Below are 14,830 nucleotides of genomic sequence, written 5' to 3'. Positions count from 1 at the left end.
GAAATATGCAGTCTAAAAACTATACTGATCTTGTAGGACGAGAAAAGTGTGTATTTTCTAAGATCTAAAAGTAAAGTATTCTTCAAAAAATAACGCAACATGTACCCATAAAAATTTTAGAAGTATTTTATTTATTTTGATGTTAAATTCTGAAAGTGACATCTTTTTTTATCTTATGTGGATGGACTATCTGATAGACACTGTAGTTTCACTGTAAATATGTTTATAAAGAGAGAGAGATCGAGACTTTTTTGGAATCAACATTCGATGCTGGCTGTGGCGACCGCCGGCTGTCTTTTTAATTGCAGTGCCACGACCTCGGGGGCTGCGAAAATATCTTGGAATTTCAAGTACATGTGTGGGGCTGGGCTGGTAGCGATCTTCATACTTGAAGATCGTGTCGGCAAATGGGAAGCAGTCGAAAGGCAGACGACAGCATTCAGCAGCAGGCAAATGGGCCTCCTTCGGATTCCAGGAACGGGCTGCCCAACTCGAAAATAGACCAAAGAACTCCTTGCTATTCTGTATACATGGTGCATAAATGCACTTTTTATTGAATATTTTATACATTTAAATGCTTCAGCATCGCCTATGATTGCTTAGAGAAAAATTATTGAGTGGATTGCTTGCACTTAACATTTTGTGGGTGAGTGGTAAGCCAGTTGTTTTGTTTTTTTCATTACCTGATTCTAGGACCCCCTGCGGGCAATACAATTACAAAAATACTCGCACAGTAACATTCAATTAAATTTTGTTTGTATACACTTTCAGTCAATTGGGTTGTTGTTGCAGTTGAAAATTTCGTTGTTCTTAGTGGTCTGTTAGTTGTTAGTGGGAATACTGCACATAAAACTGTCTCACATCTCCTAGCTATAATATAGGCCTAGTACATTAAGCAGAACGCCCATCATCATCACGTTGGTTTTCAATTTTTGTTTTCGTTAAAAATCCAGTCTATACACTTACATTAATGGAATGAATACTTTTATTAAGTACATGGTTTAGCACATTTCGTTTCCTCGATATCATTGAAGTGTATATGATATATGTACGACTCGACTCGTACCGTACGAGATATAAATATATATATAGATAGATCATTAAGGCACATTTATGGACAGTTTGCTTTTGATTGGACCTGCTCTCTTACATTGTCGATATTTCGTTGCTAGCGCACGGAATGCTTAAAACTTGTCTAAGTTGTCTAAGGTAAAATACGAATACGTTACATCTGTCTAGATTTCCATAGCTAGTGAATATAAATACGAACATTTAGCTTACAAACGAAGAAGGGATTGTTACAGTTAAACAATAATTACAACTGGGTTGTAATAACGGATTTGCGAATGATGGTCGGCTCGCGTCCCTTGGGGGCCGAAACCACCTCCGATGATACCAGCCAGGGCGATACCATTTCGTTGCTGTTCATGTTGCTGTTTCCATTGCTGCTGTTCGACGGAAACGGAGTGCGGCTGTTGTCCGGGTAATTGCTCGGGTTTTTCTGTGGCAAAGATCAGAGCGAGTATTAACACAAGAGGTCAGGTAGGGCCAACAGACTGGAGGTGGTGGTTAGTGCGGGGTGCAGATTGAAATGAAAACGAGAAGACAAGTTAACTACGGCATACCGAAGTTTATAAACCTTTGCAGAATGGCTAGAGAATATTACAAGTATTTGCATTTTTGAATAACTATAATTTTCTATCATAAAACTTGTTGCATTTAAGAATTGATTGTTTCATTTTAAAAGTATTTAAGTAAGACAGACAAATGGAAGTTATGACTCATACTATAATAAAAGAGGTCGTCAAGAAAAAAACTAACGCATCTGCAGAGACTTTAAATAGAATTAGTAATAGTTGTAGGCCAGTTTAGAGACAGACAGTGAAAGCGTAAACGTAAGCTCGTGCTGGTGCTCAAACCTTTTCACTTGGCGGCGCATCGACTTCACTGTGATTCTGGTTCTGACTCGGATTCGGATTCAGGTTCAGATTCGAATTCAGATTTTGTTTCTGTAGTTGTTCGTTTGTTTTCTGCGTCTCCAGACGCTCCTGTTCACTGAGCGTGGAGAAGAGCAGAGTGCCGGCACTGGGCGTCGAACTGCCCGCCGGCTTTGGAGCAGAGTCATTGGAAATGCCACTGGTGGTAGTGGTGGTGCTGCTGTTGGCATTGTTGTTTATGATGTTGTTAATGAATATTTCATTAATGAGTATTTCGGCTGCCGAAGCGTTGCTTAGAGTGGGAACCAGAGTTTCCGTGGCTGCGGTGCTAACACTGGCCGTGGGGCTGCTGGGCGTGCTTATGGTGGTTACACTGGTGGACACGCCTCCCGTATTATTCAAATTGATGGGCAGCGACGAGGGCGGCGTGAGTGGTGCATTGAATCCGGACACAAAGGTGGCATTGCTAAAGGATGAGTTTGGATTGCCATTCGTGGTGCTGGATGTGCTGGAACTGCTGCTGGCGGCGGTGCTGCTGCCCGTCGATGGCTTCTGTTCCGGTATGCTGAGCGTCAGCTTATCGCCTCCCTATTTCGTGTGTTTTTTTTTTGTAAAGCGAGCACATAGCATAGACACAACACAAACGCAAAAACACGGATAAACATTAAGTGCGGACAACAAATGAAAATAAAACGTACAAACAGAAGGCATGAAACGAGTGCAATGCTGTGGATCAAACTGGTTCGCTGGTCGACTACTTACCACAGATATGTAGGTGGCGTTCAGGGAATCCGGTCCGTCGCTGCCGCTGTTCATGTTGCTGTTGCTCGAGTGCATCGTGCTGGGGTGGGCGGCGGGCACGAACATCTGATTGGTGAGCTTAGCATTGCCTCCGGCGCCTAGCTCCTCCTCGACGCGAGCTAAAGGATTAAAGTGTTTATTTTTTGTCGAGAATACGACAGAATAAGACAGCTTACCCTTTAGGATATTGCACTTGATGTTGCCGGGCGGCAGGGCCGTGGTGCTTACGTTGGCCAGTTTCACTTGGTTGTTGGGCTTCTCGTTGGTGTTCGAGAGGCGCTTCAGTGTCTCCGTATGGTGGTCCATGTCAAAGGTCTTGTTGATGGTCACTCTGTACGAAAATTACACACTCTGGTCAAGCAATTCTATTATCTGGACGGCGATTACACTACCTGATACTGTTAGCATCGTTAATGGCTTCATTGGCTAGCACTGATGGGGATGGATCTTTGACAATGGACTTAAGCAATGAGTCTAGCTCTCTATCTTTATCCGACAAGCCGCTCTTAACACTGCACAATGGTTTGGACAACACACACAGAAAGAGTCACGGGTGAGAAACACACAGAACAGGTGAATTAGTCAATGGGGAAGTTGAAGCCATAAGTATTTAATAAACGGATTGATTAGCGTACGGAAAACCTACCTGAGCTGGCCGGAGCTAATGGAAGCCTTGCCAAAGCTGCCGTGATGCGAAGCAGTAGCATTTCGGAAAGGATTGGTCTCATCAAAGTTCTTGGTGGAGTTCGGGGAATAGGGTGGGGTGTACTCCGAGTCCAACCTGGATAACAAGCAAGGTTTATACTGAAGTTTGAGTACCATAAACGCTTTCTTACCTAACAGTCAAGCCTGCCGCCTTCCCGATGGATCCAATCTTGCTGTAGGCCGGATCCTCGTTGCTGAAGTTGGATTTTAGGGAGTTGCGGCCCAGCGAGGCACAGGTGGCAGCTGCTGCTTGGGAAGAGGAACTGATCGAACCGCTGCAGGCCGCATCCGGCTCAATAATGGCCGAGTTTTGGATTACGGTGAGCACTGATGGTGAAGGGGTTACGGTTATAAAGTTGTCGGTGGAAATGAGCGAATCGAAGGCATCGTTGTTGTTCTCGCTGCTTGGAGGTGGCGATGATATTTTAGAACTTGCCACAGGAGGCAAAATTGAAGCTGCTGGAGAGGAAGCAGCAGCTGCCGCCGCCGCTGCGGCAGCACGAGCATTAACGGAAGCCACAGCGGAAGCAGCAGACTCCTGGGAGGCCTTCTGCCGTTCACGCAACAGGTGCGATTGCCTGCTGGCGAACCGTTGAGACGGTCGCCGCTCAAACTGGACAGTTCTCCTGGCCCGACTCTGCTGTGTGGTCTGGAACTCAGTGCGTCCAGAATACCGGAAGCGGGAGCCCATGCGGAAGAAGTTCTGGCGCGCAGAAGGACCCTTCACTGGTGCCCTAAGCCGGAAGAACGTGTGGTGTTCCACGGCGCACTTCCACAAGTGCTTGCAAGCCTTTTCGTTGTAGAGACGGAACACGAATGTGTGCTCTTGCTCCCGGCCCTCATCATCGTCTTCGATCACGATGAGAGTGAGCTTCTTTTTCTTAAAGTCAAGCTTGCTTATTTTCGGCCAGAAGAACAGTCCTATTTTCTGATCCCGCTCAAAGACCAGTATACCAGTGGGTGTTAGTCCCAGGTGGTACTCGCAGCCATCTTTTCCCAGCACCGTGTGCATGTCCACGCCGTACATATCCAGCCACTTGGCCTTGTTCAGGAACGCAGTCTCTGCTTGAGCCGGAGTAAGGCCGCGGCAGGTCTTGTACTCCTCCAGAATGGATATTTCCAAATCCTCTGTTTGCTCTGGCACAAAGCGAAACTCCGAGACGGTGGCCGCCGAGTGTACTTGGTCGTCAAAGTCGCCCAGCTCAGCTGTGGATGAGATGAAATGTAACATACGGAAGGTAATTTTCAATTATCACTTACATTGCAGGGCCAGGGCACAGAGTTCTGTGGATTTGTCATCCGGGCAGTCCAGCCTTCCCTCCAGCAGGTCCTGCTTCAGTTGCAGGAAGAACAGGTAGCGAGTAAGCTCTTCCCGGAGTGTGTTCGGTTCGGAAGAGTAGAACTTCACCTTCAAACGGAATGTGTAGGGAGGTCCGACTGTAAGTAATAAAATTGATTAACACCTGCACTTATACTTTATTGCCGATTCTAAAAATATACTCACTTTTGACTTGCTTCTTAATCGGCTTAGTGGGGTCCAGCCAGTGCTTCACATGATTGGCATCCGTGAACTGCAGCCCGAAGTAATCCTTTTCTATTATATCCAGAGCGTAGAAGACCTGCTCGTATAGGAAGCTGCCCAGTGCCTTTTTCTGAGAATGCAAACTCGTGAAAATTAATACTCTCCGGTTGGGGGGCAAGTGTAAATCAAAGCGACCCTGAACTAATCACGTTCGCTTAGCCGGTTAAATTATGTGCTGATCAGTAGCAATTTGCTTACTTTATCACACGAGGTGAGGCAATCCATGCAATGGAGTGTCTCCACCAGGGTGGTTCAGTGGTTCAGTGGAGTTAGATAAGCTGACAAAACTATGCGAATGGGAAATATACATATTTATGGCTATAGCGATTGTTACTCAAGCCTTTCGTTGTAGTTATATTTTAATAGAAACTCCATTGAAACTCCTACTGGTGAAATAACTGCTGGTGAGCCACCCTAATGGAACCATTCGTATCTCTATTTTGTCTGGTGACTTCAGATTCACCCGTCTACCCATTAACCCGATTCTGTTTGCGTTCAAACAATCACAATTTATGGCTGCTAAGGCAAACGGCCAGAGACCAGAGATACCGATACCAGCGAAGTAAAGTGAGGGTCGGAATTGGGTAATGTAATTCAATATTGGGACAGTGCTTACCGATAATTCGATGGAAAGGTCAGTGTTGTCCAGCAGAATGACGCGGCAGTCGATCTTGTTCTTGTTGACCACAATGCGCTGCGGCTTAATCTGTGACCCGCTGGCCAAGGCTCCAGCACCGCCGACGCCACCGCCCATCGGGGCACCACCTCCGCCGCCGCCCCCTCTAACATTATCCGCATAAGTGTTGCGCACCTTGCGACGGCTTAAAAAACGCAGCATTTTCGCTGGCTTACTACTTTGTATCTTTTACTTCCACCTTTTTTGTTGTTGTAGGGTGGTGGTGGTGGTGGTGTATCTTTATTGTTGTTGCCAAGGCAGCGCGCGCTGCACCGATATTTCACCTGTGTGCTGGTGGTGCTGGGCTGGGAAAATAAAAAAGAGCACCGCAGACATCCAGCACACGCACACAGTCGCACCTGTACTGCAACTTGTTCTGGCTAACACGCACACTAAACCACACACACACACAGACAACACACGCGCACACACTGAGAAAGACGAACACTAGCAAGAGACGCCCCCGTTTGGTGGCCTCGGTGGCTTTTATTTTAATTTTTTTACTGTCTTTTTTAGTTGGCAGGAACCGGGATTGGAAGTTGAATTAAAGTTGCAGCCAAAACTGGGTGCAGCCGCTGCACTTTTCCCCCCCAAAATATCACAAATCCCAGCTAGTTTTGCACACAAATAAAAGTAGGGGAAAAAACTGGCCACCAAAACACGTTCGCGTTCCCGTTCCGCGAGTCGTTTTCTTCTGGAATAATTTCGGTCACGTTCTCGTCGCTCGTTTTTCTGCCCTTTTGATACTTCATTTAATCCGATACTGTTTATTTACTGATATTTAATTAATTTGAAATTATTTAAGCGCACTTGTGTGATTTAATTTATTTTAGAATGTTGAGTTGTTGATGTTGTTGAGCGTCCGGAAAATACCAAGAAAATACTGGTTGGTCTTCTCCAGGAGGAATCAGCTGACAAGCAGTTAGCAGTCACCCTGTGCTATCCAAAGTCGCCCTGTGTCATTAAGTTTTTATGTTGGTATTATTTAATAAAATGTCTTATTTTTTACTATTTTAAATCAATAATTTGGTCTTTGATTATGGGAATAAATGTTTTCTTAAGGGAAACTTTAGTTGATTTAGTTCTGAGACTGTAAAATAGTTTTGGTATTTTGGTCTTGTTTTAGCTGGGTTGTTATCTCGGCTAAGAGCAATATCGTTTTTTGCTTACCGTAAATGTAAATGCTTTTTAAATATAATTTTGAATTTGTTCGTATTGAAACCTGTTTAGTTCTGGCATAGTTTTTTTTAAACATAAATTCATCTAATACCAAATATTTATATAAAAGTCGTGCATTTTAAACAATTTAAAAAATAAGAGAAGCTATAAAAAAGTTTTGAAAGCATCATTAGCATCAAGCATCATTTATTTCAATTTGAAATATTTCCAAAAATCACATTTTTTTATAAAGTGGAGCTTCTACAAGCATTGTCAAATCCAAAAAATAAATTGTTTTCATTGGGTCTTATGGCCAGGGCTTAAATCATAAAAAGTTCACATTTTTGGCAGACAGTAGAAGAGCACAACAAACTTGTTGGCATTTGTGGTCGCGGATTGCTTTAAGTTTAGTACAAGGAACTAAACTAGAAAGAAGTGCACAATAACTGTAAAATAGGAAACACAAGTGGGTTCCGTAGTTGCAGCCGGCATTTGCAAAATCCTTTTTATGGGCAATTTATTCCTTTATTTGTTAGTGGATTTAAGGCCGTAACGTAACAGTGTCCACTCCCTTTCCACTACCGACCCTCCTGGCCGCCAGGAGAAGGCGCCGCCATTGGTAGTCGTATTTCGAGTTTAAAGGTAAATGGGAGATTTATCGCCGACGATTTCCTGTGTGTAGTAGGCCCTGGATACTGCAGGGGTGACTGGGTGGCGATTTCGGGGGCTTTAACATCTTGGCTGCGGGCTGTGTTTATATCGGGGTTTTAGTGGGCCCTCGAGAGGTTCTGTTCGGTTTTTTGGGAGCCGAGGGCTTTACAACATTCCCGAAAAGTTGAAGCCATTGAGCACCAATTGCATGATTCATTTTCGCTTATTGGCCATTAATTTTGCTCTCCCAGGCTCAGGCTCAAATGGAGCCTGATATGCATTTACATTTTTATCGAAAGCATTCGAGATCCGGGGGCTGTAATTACCCAAATGGCCGTTATAACGAGGCGCATGATTAATTACTGGCTAATATGGAAACCCGATATGTGGTCGGCATCGATAGAATTGGCCAGTGGCATCACTTTGGGGCCTAAAAGGGGTGTCAGAGGATGCGTGGGGCGGACAGGGGAATTGTGTGGTGCAGGGGCTGCTATCCCCATCCATAATAATAACTAGACAGGCGACGATGCAGGTCTTTGGCCAACGTCTTAGGTGCCAGCTGCGGCAACTTGAGCAGCCTGTTCCGTAATTATGACAGGCGGCCAAAGACCTCAGATTCCGATCCTATCCCCTGTCCTATATACTCGAGATCCAGGTCCCGTCTCGATTTTCCCTGCCTCTGCCTCAGGGGTGTGCCAACAATTAACAAATGGTTTTCGTTGCTATTGCCATTGACCAAAATAGACATGTTTGCAAAGGGTTATGGCCACACGCATACATGTGAATACATCAGTCTGGGCAACGCATGTGCACAGGAAATAAAAAATGGCTATTAAAAGAATATTAAACTCAAATTAAGTTAATACTCCGTTCTTATTGTTTTGTTTCATTTTTATAAATTAGTTTGGCAGAAGAATAAACACGATAAGCTTAGCTGGACAAATAAGTTTTAAATTCATATGATAATACGGTTTTAGGGAAAAACTACATATGTATATTAAAAAACAAACATTTTTCAGATATTTATGTTATAATCTTTAAATTATTCAATAGTCTAAAATTCAAACTAAAATTCCATCACAAGGTAGCATAAACTAACAATCACATAGTTCCAAATATTATAGTTGTTAATTTCAACTATAGAGAAAGAAGTGCTTTACAGAAAAGAAGTGCTATACAATTTTCAACTTAATTATTTAAGTGTGTAAATATGTTAAAAAATCTTACAAAAAATCAATAATTACATATACACCCTTTTAATGTAGCTTCGTGCTAAAATATTTTTCCCCGTGCCAGCTGTGGCATTTGTATTGTCTTAACGATAATGGCAAGTCGTGGGTATGTAATACGAGGTGGGCAAATATTTGTGTCCGTTTAAGTGAGTGTGTGGTGCATGTGGTGCGGTGGGGCTCACAGCTCGCAGTGCAGTGGTGCGGGGATGGAGCTGGTTGGTGCAGAGGCAGAGGCTGAGGCACAAGCAAAAGCTACGGCAAAGCCAAAGGTAAACTATTATATTTATATGGACGTCTGCGGATGCTGCTGCTACGCTCCAACTGTCTGCGCACTTATCTGCAGTTGAGTGGAAAATAAATTCCTTTTAATTAAAACCACAGCACAGCTCGTGATTTAAATGGCTCACGGCTCAGCATCTGAATCCGAGCCCGAATCTGAATCAGAAGCTCTGTGCAAATTTATTGGTTTCCATCCATAAATCAGCGACACTGTTCGAACAGCCAAAAGGTAAATTAATTTTAATTAAATAGAAAAATGTTTGGTTGTTTACTCACCTGATGGGCGCACTAACAAACCCTTGCCGGGTTAAAAATATTGCATCGGCCCAGTACGGCCAACAAAAATCAAATAAAAAAAAATAAACAAAACACAACAAAACGAGCGGCCAGCCATCGACATTGGGGGACGGTCCTGGGGACAGGGTAAATTCATAGTAAGGAATTCGAAGTTTTTCAGTAATTGGCTACTTAAGTTGCTTCGATTGGGGCCGAGGAGCAGGACAAGGACATTCAGGGAGCTGGCACGCGGGATGAGTGCAATAAAAAACATCCTCGTGTTGTAAAATTTTATGTGTGATTGTGTGTCGCTTTACGATATCCTGGCATTCAGCCTCCGACTCCGTCTCTGTCTCCAATTCCGACTACTCCAGTTACAGGTCCAGCTTCTGCCGATATCCCGCCCACTTTTTGGACTCCATGACCAGGGCTCGTTACCGTCCGGAGACAGATACGGCGGATACTACAGCGACCAGCAAATGGGGGCCAAAAGGGGCGTGCCAGCTGCGACTGGCTGGGGGTGGTGGCTGGGTGGGTGGTCGACATTTGTTGTCTCAGCGAATTCTCCGGGAAAACGATGCGATTGCCGTTACCTGCTCACCTACGCCCTGGGGGAATATTTCACGGCTATTTGGCAAGTCAACAGCTTGTTTTATTTTGGCATGTAATTTTCGATGAGTATTTTTATGACAGAAAGGCGACAAAAGCCAAAATCAATTGGAAATCAATGTTGCACTAGTTTGCACCTCACTTAGAACTCCCTTGTGGCTGAAAAAGAAACAAGAAAAAGTAAACCATGAGGGTTTTATTTTAACTATTAACTAATTGAATAACACAGACTTTGCTGTGATATGTATAATTGATTAAAAATTAAATTTTACGGGCTAACACAACTTTTTCTTTCTCCAAAAATGTATGCATAAAAGGCAAATGAAAATCAATTTCACCATATTTTACTCACAATCCTGGGTCTCTTTTAAAAAAAGGGAAAGTAATTAGGCTTACATTGCGCCTCTGGCAAATGAAAAATTCGCTGTTCTTTGGGGTGATATTTTAAATTACGCACAATTTATTTTATTTTATATTCAATTTAAAAAGTGTCAACTTTCTTCTCCATTTTGTGCGCATTTTTGTGGGGCTTGTGCGTCGACCTTCTGTCCATATAAAAACCCCATATGAAACGCATAAAAAAAGTTATTTATGCCCCGCGGTCGGTCGCTTTTGTTGCAGTGCGTTTGTGGAGCGTCCTCCGTGGAAATCGCTCCCCATTTCCCCCCTATTTTCCCAGCGAAATTCCGCACCTCCCCTCAGCGGTGACAAAACGCTGGAGGCCTTTTCCCGCAACTCTTTCGCCTTTGCCGGCCAGGTCGAAAAGTTTCGCAGCATTGCAACAATTAAAAGTGGCACAAGGGTCATTCAAACAATTGCCCATTGTTGTTTTTCGGGCTAGCTGGACAGGGAGGGCTGGACTGGAGGTGGGGGATTTAATTTATGCCACTAATTACTTTAAGAGCTTTGTGGCGCTGCAATCCTGCAGATTGCGCTGCCTTGTATAAGATTTTCCACGCCATTATGTTCTCCAAGGGTTCCAGCTTCCAAAAATCGGTGCTGGCCGAGGGGGGTGCCATTGGAACTGGCATGAGCAGGGACTCCATCTCTTCTGCTATTCAAATAATATGCAAATTAGAATTATATTCAAACCGTTTTTTCTATGCCACTAGGTAAACGAAACTAAGCCAAAACTTTTACAACATCTTTCGTTTTGCTTCACTGTCTGCGGCTTTGCTACTTCAAATGACTTTTGCCAACTTCCAGGCAAGCCCCGGAAAAAAGGTACGAAACTTCTAAAGGTTTTTCAGGCTATTTACACTCAAGACTTGCTGGCCATCTGCCCCGAAAGTATCTCATACTTGCTTGTGCTTTTCGGCCCAACAAAAAGCCATCTAAGCGCCCCCGGCGGCAATAAAGCTGAAAAACTATAACCAACGGAAGCAACTTTAAATTGTAGTTTATTTTATTGACGGGTTCTTATAGCCCTGACAGAGACCTTGACATGTGATTTGCTATAATTACTTTGGGATTGGCCCAAAAGATGAGGGTTGCACTTATGGGAACACTTAAAAAATATATAATTATACTCTTAGAATAATATAACAGTTTGTTCGAATAGGAATTTAAATTTTTTAACAGAACTAACCTGTTACTCTTTTAAAGTTTTAAAACAAAGAGGTACTGGAAATTTGAAAAAAAAATTTATATAAAAAATTTGTCTTTTCAATTCCATACTTTAAAAATAGGCCGTAAAATATAGGCAGTTTTTATGAGGAAATAAAATATGAACTTTTATTTGGTGGACCCTTGGGTTGTGGATAATTTTATGTATGGTCGCAAATCTATTTTTTATTGGCCTTTTTTCGGCTAGTGAATATGTTTCTCGGCCAAATAAATCACACCTACAGCACACACGCAACTAGCAAGGATAAAGCTCATCATCGATGTGCAATATTTTGCTTATCATGCACTTTTTGTCTAGGCAACACACAAACCCACTTACAGGAATCTAACGAGGACCATTCCGGGAAGTGGATGTGCTCGAGGAAAAAGTGGAACCATTGAGCATCACAATTTGCTGATTGCTGGAGTTTAGGCGATAGGAAATGAAAACCGAAACCGAAACTCATTTAAATCAATATTTTGTTGGGCACGTTTGCCACACCAGCAGTTGGCCCGAAAGATGATGTGTGTATGGAAGGAGAGAAAGGTGGGGGGATATAGTGGTATTGGGGAATGCCCGGACTCAGCACAATTGTCGAACTTGGCTTAGGCGTTGTCTTTCTAGCCACATGGCCACCGCAAAACCCCAGCCAGATGACGCCTGCATGCAAATGTCCCGAAACATTGTTCCTACCGACCCCCCCCTACCACTCGCCCTCACACACACACAAACGCAATTATATTTTCCTTAGGTCGGCATTAGTTCTCCACCGAATAGTCCAGTTCGAAGAGACCGAAATCCGGAATCTGGACTCCGGAATCCTGGCCTGCTGCTAAGAGTCATTTCCGTTTCCTTTATGGACGACAGGCGACTGTTTTTCATATACTTGATGTGTGCGGTTTTGCGGTGATTGTTGCGAGACATCTATTTGATCGAAATGGGATTGTCGAGAGTGGACCGGATTGAAGATTGCCTGACAGCGGGAAGATTGAAGATGCGACAGGCTATTCTCCTAACCCCGTTTCGGGATTGCCAACTTTCAACTGTCCTTGACTTCCAACTGTACAGTCAGTCAATTATTTGGGCCAAATATTTGCCACTGCCTGACATATTCCCCCCACTTTGGGGAGAGTGCCGAGCGATAAGCACTCGAGAGCTTCAAACTCTTGGCTTTCGGTTATAGTGTTTCTGCCAAAGTCAATAGTCAAAAGTATAAAACTTCATAAATTGTCGGAAGTGAGGGCGGAGGGTGGCAAATGGGAAAGTGTTTGGATTGCGATGGAAACTTATGATTTCGGGGGATGATTGGATGGATCTTTAAATGTGTGCTGGACCATTTCAAGCTTTAAACAATCAAGAAGTACTTTCTTGATGGGTTACTGGGTCGTTCTCTTTCATTATGGTTCGTATTATTATACTTTACCAAAGTGAATGGGAAAAAATGACATTTTCAAGTCTTTTCTGTCAGATAAATGTTTACAATTTATGACAAATTGCAAATTCCAACATCAAACTTTCCAAATTAGGTTGAGATTTTTTTTCACTTTTCGTTTATGTAGTTTCCATGACAACCAATTAAAAATTAGGATTTAGCAAACATTACAACTACCAACATAATTTTTTATTCTGGTCAGAGTTTTCTATTCAGAAATTTAAATGCCATTACATCTCTTGCTTCCGTCAAAGACTAGTCGTCTCCTTTTGTGGGGCATTCATTACATCCTTGGAAGGACTTCGCAGGGCTGGGTGAATGCCCCCCATCAGAGGAATTTTTCCAGGCTGCGTTTTTTCCATCTCCTTTGAAGACGAGTCCGCCCATCGACTGATATCTTGTGCATTCAACTTGGTTACTAAGCACTTATCTCATCTCCGTTACTGTGCATAGAATTTTGACAGACAATTAGCAGCCGAGCGTTGGCATCGTTGCCAACTGTATCTTTGAGATACTTTGATACCCCCCCAAGTCCCATACTTGTCCCCCTTTCCATCTGGTCTGGTGCACAGTTTTATGGGTGTTTTTCTTTTTATTGTGCTACGCATTTTCTATGACATTTTTGACGCTTACGATTTGAACATTGTCTTAATTGCTGCTTTATGATGTGTGCTCTCAAATGACACGCAGCATTTGCCAACGTTTCCCGTGATTATGATTTAGTTGAGCAAACTGGATGGGCTTCCAGGGGTTTCCAGGGAGTTTGGGAGTGCCAGGAGTGCGGCGCCATAAAGATTAAATAGCAGTGTAGTAACAAAGATTGTTGCTTTTGCACCCGTCAGTCTGCCATAAAACCGTCTCCCACTCAGCCGAGTCGAGTTCACATATCAAGTGTGAAGTTCTTTAAATATTTGCCGGCTGGCATAAAATATTTACAATGTGTAGCATGTGTAGCAATTGTCATGCCAAACTGCTGTAAACGGGATATAACTTTTTGTTATAGATTTGTCTACCAGCGTGGGGGTTTATTTTAAAATGGGGAACGTCAATTGTTTTAATGTCTTTGAAATGGGATGCATCATTAACACAATATCAGCTTGCCAATGAGAGTAAGATTTTTGATTAAGAATAGATATTTTCTTAGAAATTTTTTGTCAATAAATTTTTTTCATGGTGTTTTTTTTTTGATTTTTGAAGGAAACCGAAAATTTGACAAAAATTCTAAAAAAAATGATGTCCTTAGATTTTGATGCAGATTTATGGAGCATCGATCTACGAATCGTTTAAGGTACACAGCTCAAGAATCCGATGATTATTTACAAAGATATGGCCATTTCCGTGGGCTATAGGTGGATCCATGGCATTTTTTGATTTTTGAAGGGGACCCCCCAGAAAATTTGACCAAAAATCTGAAAAAAGTTACGTCCTTAGATTTTGATGCAGATTTATGAAGAATGGTTCTACGAATCGTTTAAGGTACACCGCTCTAGAATCGGATGATTATTTACAAAGATATGGCCATTTCCGTGGGCTATAGGTGGATCCATGACATTTTTCGATTTTTGAAGGGGACCCCCCAGAAAATTTGACGAAAGATGCGAAAAAAATTACGTCCTTAGATTTTGATGCAGATTTACGGAAAATCGATCTACGAATCGTTTAAGGTACACCGCTCAAGAATCGGATGATTATTTACAAAGATATGGCCATTTCCGTGGGCTATAGGTGGATCCATGACATTTTTCGATTTTTGAAGGGGACCCCCCAGAAAATTTGACCAAAAATCTGAAAAAAATTACGTCCTTAGATTTTGATGCAGATTTATGAAGAATGGATCTACGAATCGTTTAAGGTACACAGCTCAAGAATCCGATGATTATTTACAA

At 42.8% G+C, this 14,830-nt stretch overlaps 1 protein-coding gene across 5 annotated transcripts; it reads right to left on the bottom strand.

The window, feature by feature from the left end:
* Window positions 1-520: 520 nt before the first annotated feature.
* yrt (erythrocyte membrane protein band 4.1-like yurt) lies at window positions 521-6,559 on the bottom strand. Of its 5 annotated transcripts, XM_070280728.1 has the most exons (11): window positions 5,642-6,557; window positions 4,948-5,095; window positions 4,704-4,880; window positions 3,575-4,649; window positions 3,385-3,519; window positions 3,131-3,250; window positions 2,915-3,069; window positions 2,700-2,857; window positions 1,920-2,525; window positions 1,271-1,501; window positions 521-1,204 (listed from the first exon to the last, which is right to left on the bottom strand). In XM_070280728.1, exons 1-10 carry the CDS (start codon window positions 5,861-5,863, stop codon window positions 1,316-1,318), a joined length of 2,982 nt encoding a protein of 993 aa, XP_070136829.1. In that variant the 5' UTR covers window positions 5,864-6,557; the 3' UTR covers window positions 521-1,204; window positions 1,271-1,315. The 5 variants fall into 5 exon arrangements, with proteins under 5 accessions (XP_070136829.1, XP_017104700.2, XP_017104701.2 ...); XM_017249211.3 differs by having other exon boundaries at window positions 521-1,501; XM_017249212.3 differs by lacking the exon at window positions 3,131-3,250 and having other exon boundaries at window positions 521-1,501; window positions 5,642-6,558.
* Window positions 6,560-14,830: the final 8,271 nt, after the last annotated feature.

Source organism: Drosophila bipectinata, chromosome 3R (genome assembly GCF_030179905.1).
Source record: "Drosophila bipectinata strain 14024-0381.07 chromosome 3R, DbipHiC1v2, whole genome shotgun sequence".
Classification (NCBI taxonomy): domain Eukaryota; kingdom Metazoa; phylum Arthropoda; class Insecta; order Diptera; family Drosophilidae; genus Drosophila; species Drosophila bipectinata.
The sequence above is the reverse complement of the archived record's forward strand: the minus strand, read 5'-3'. Positions and strand labels throughout refer to the sequence as shown.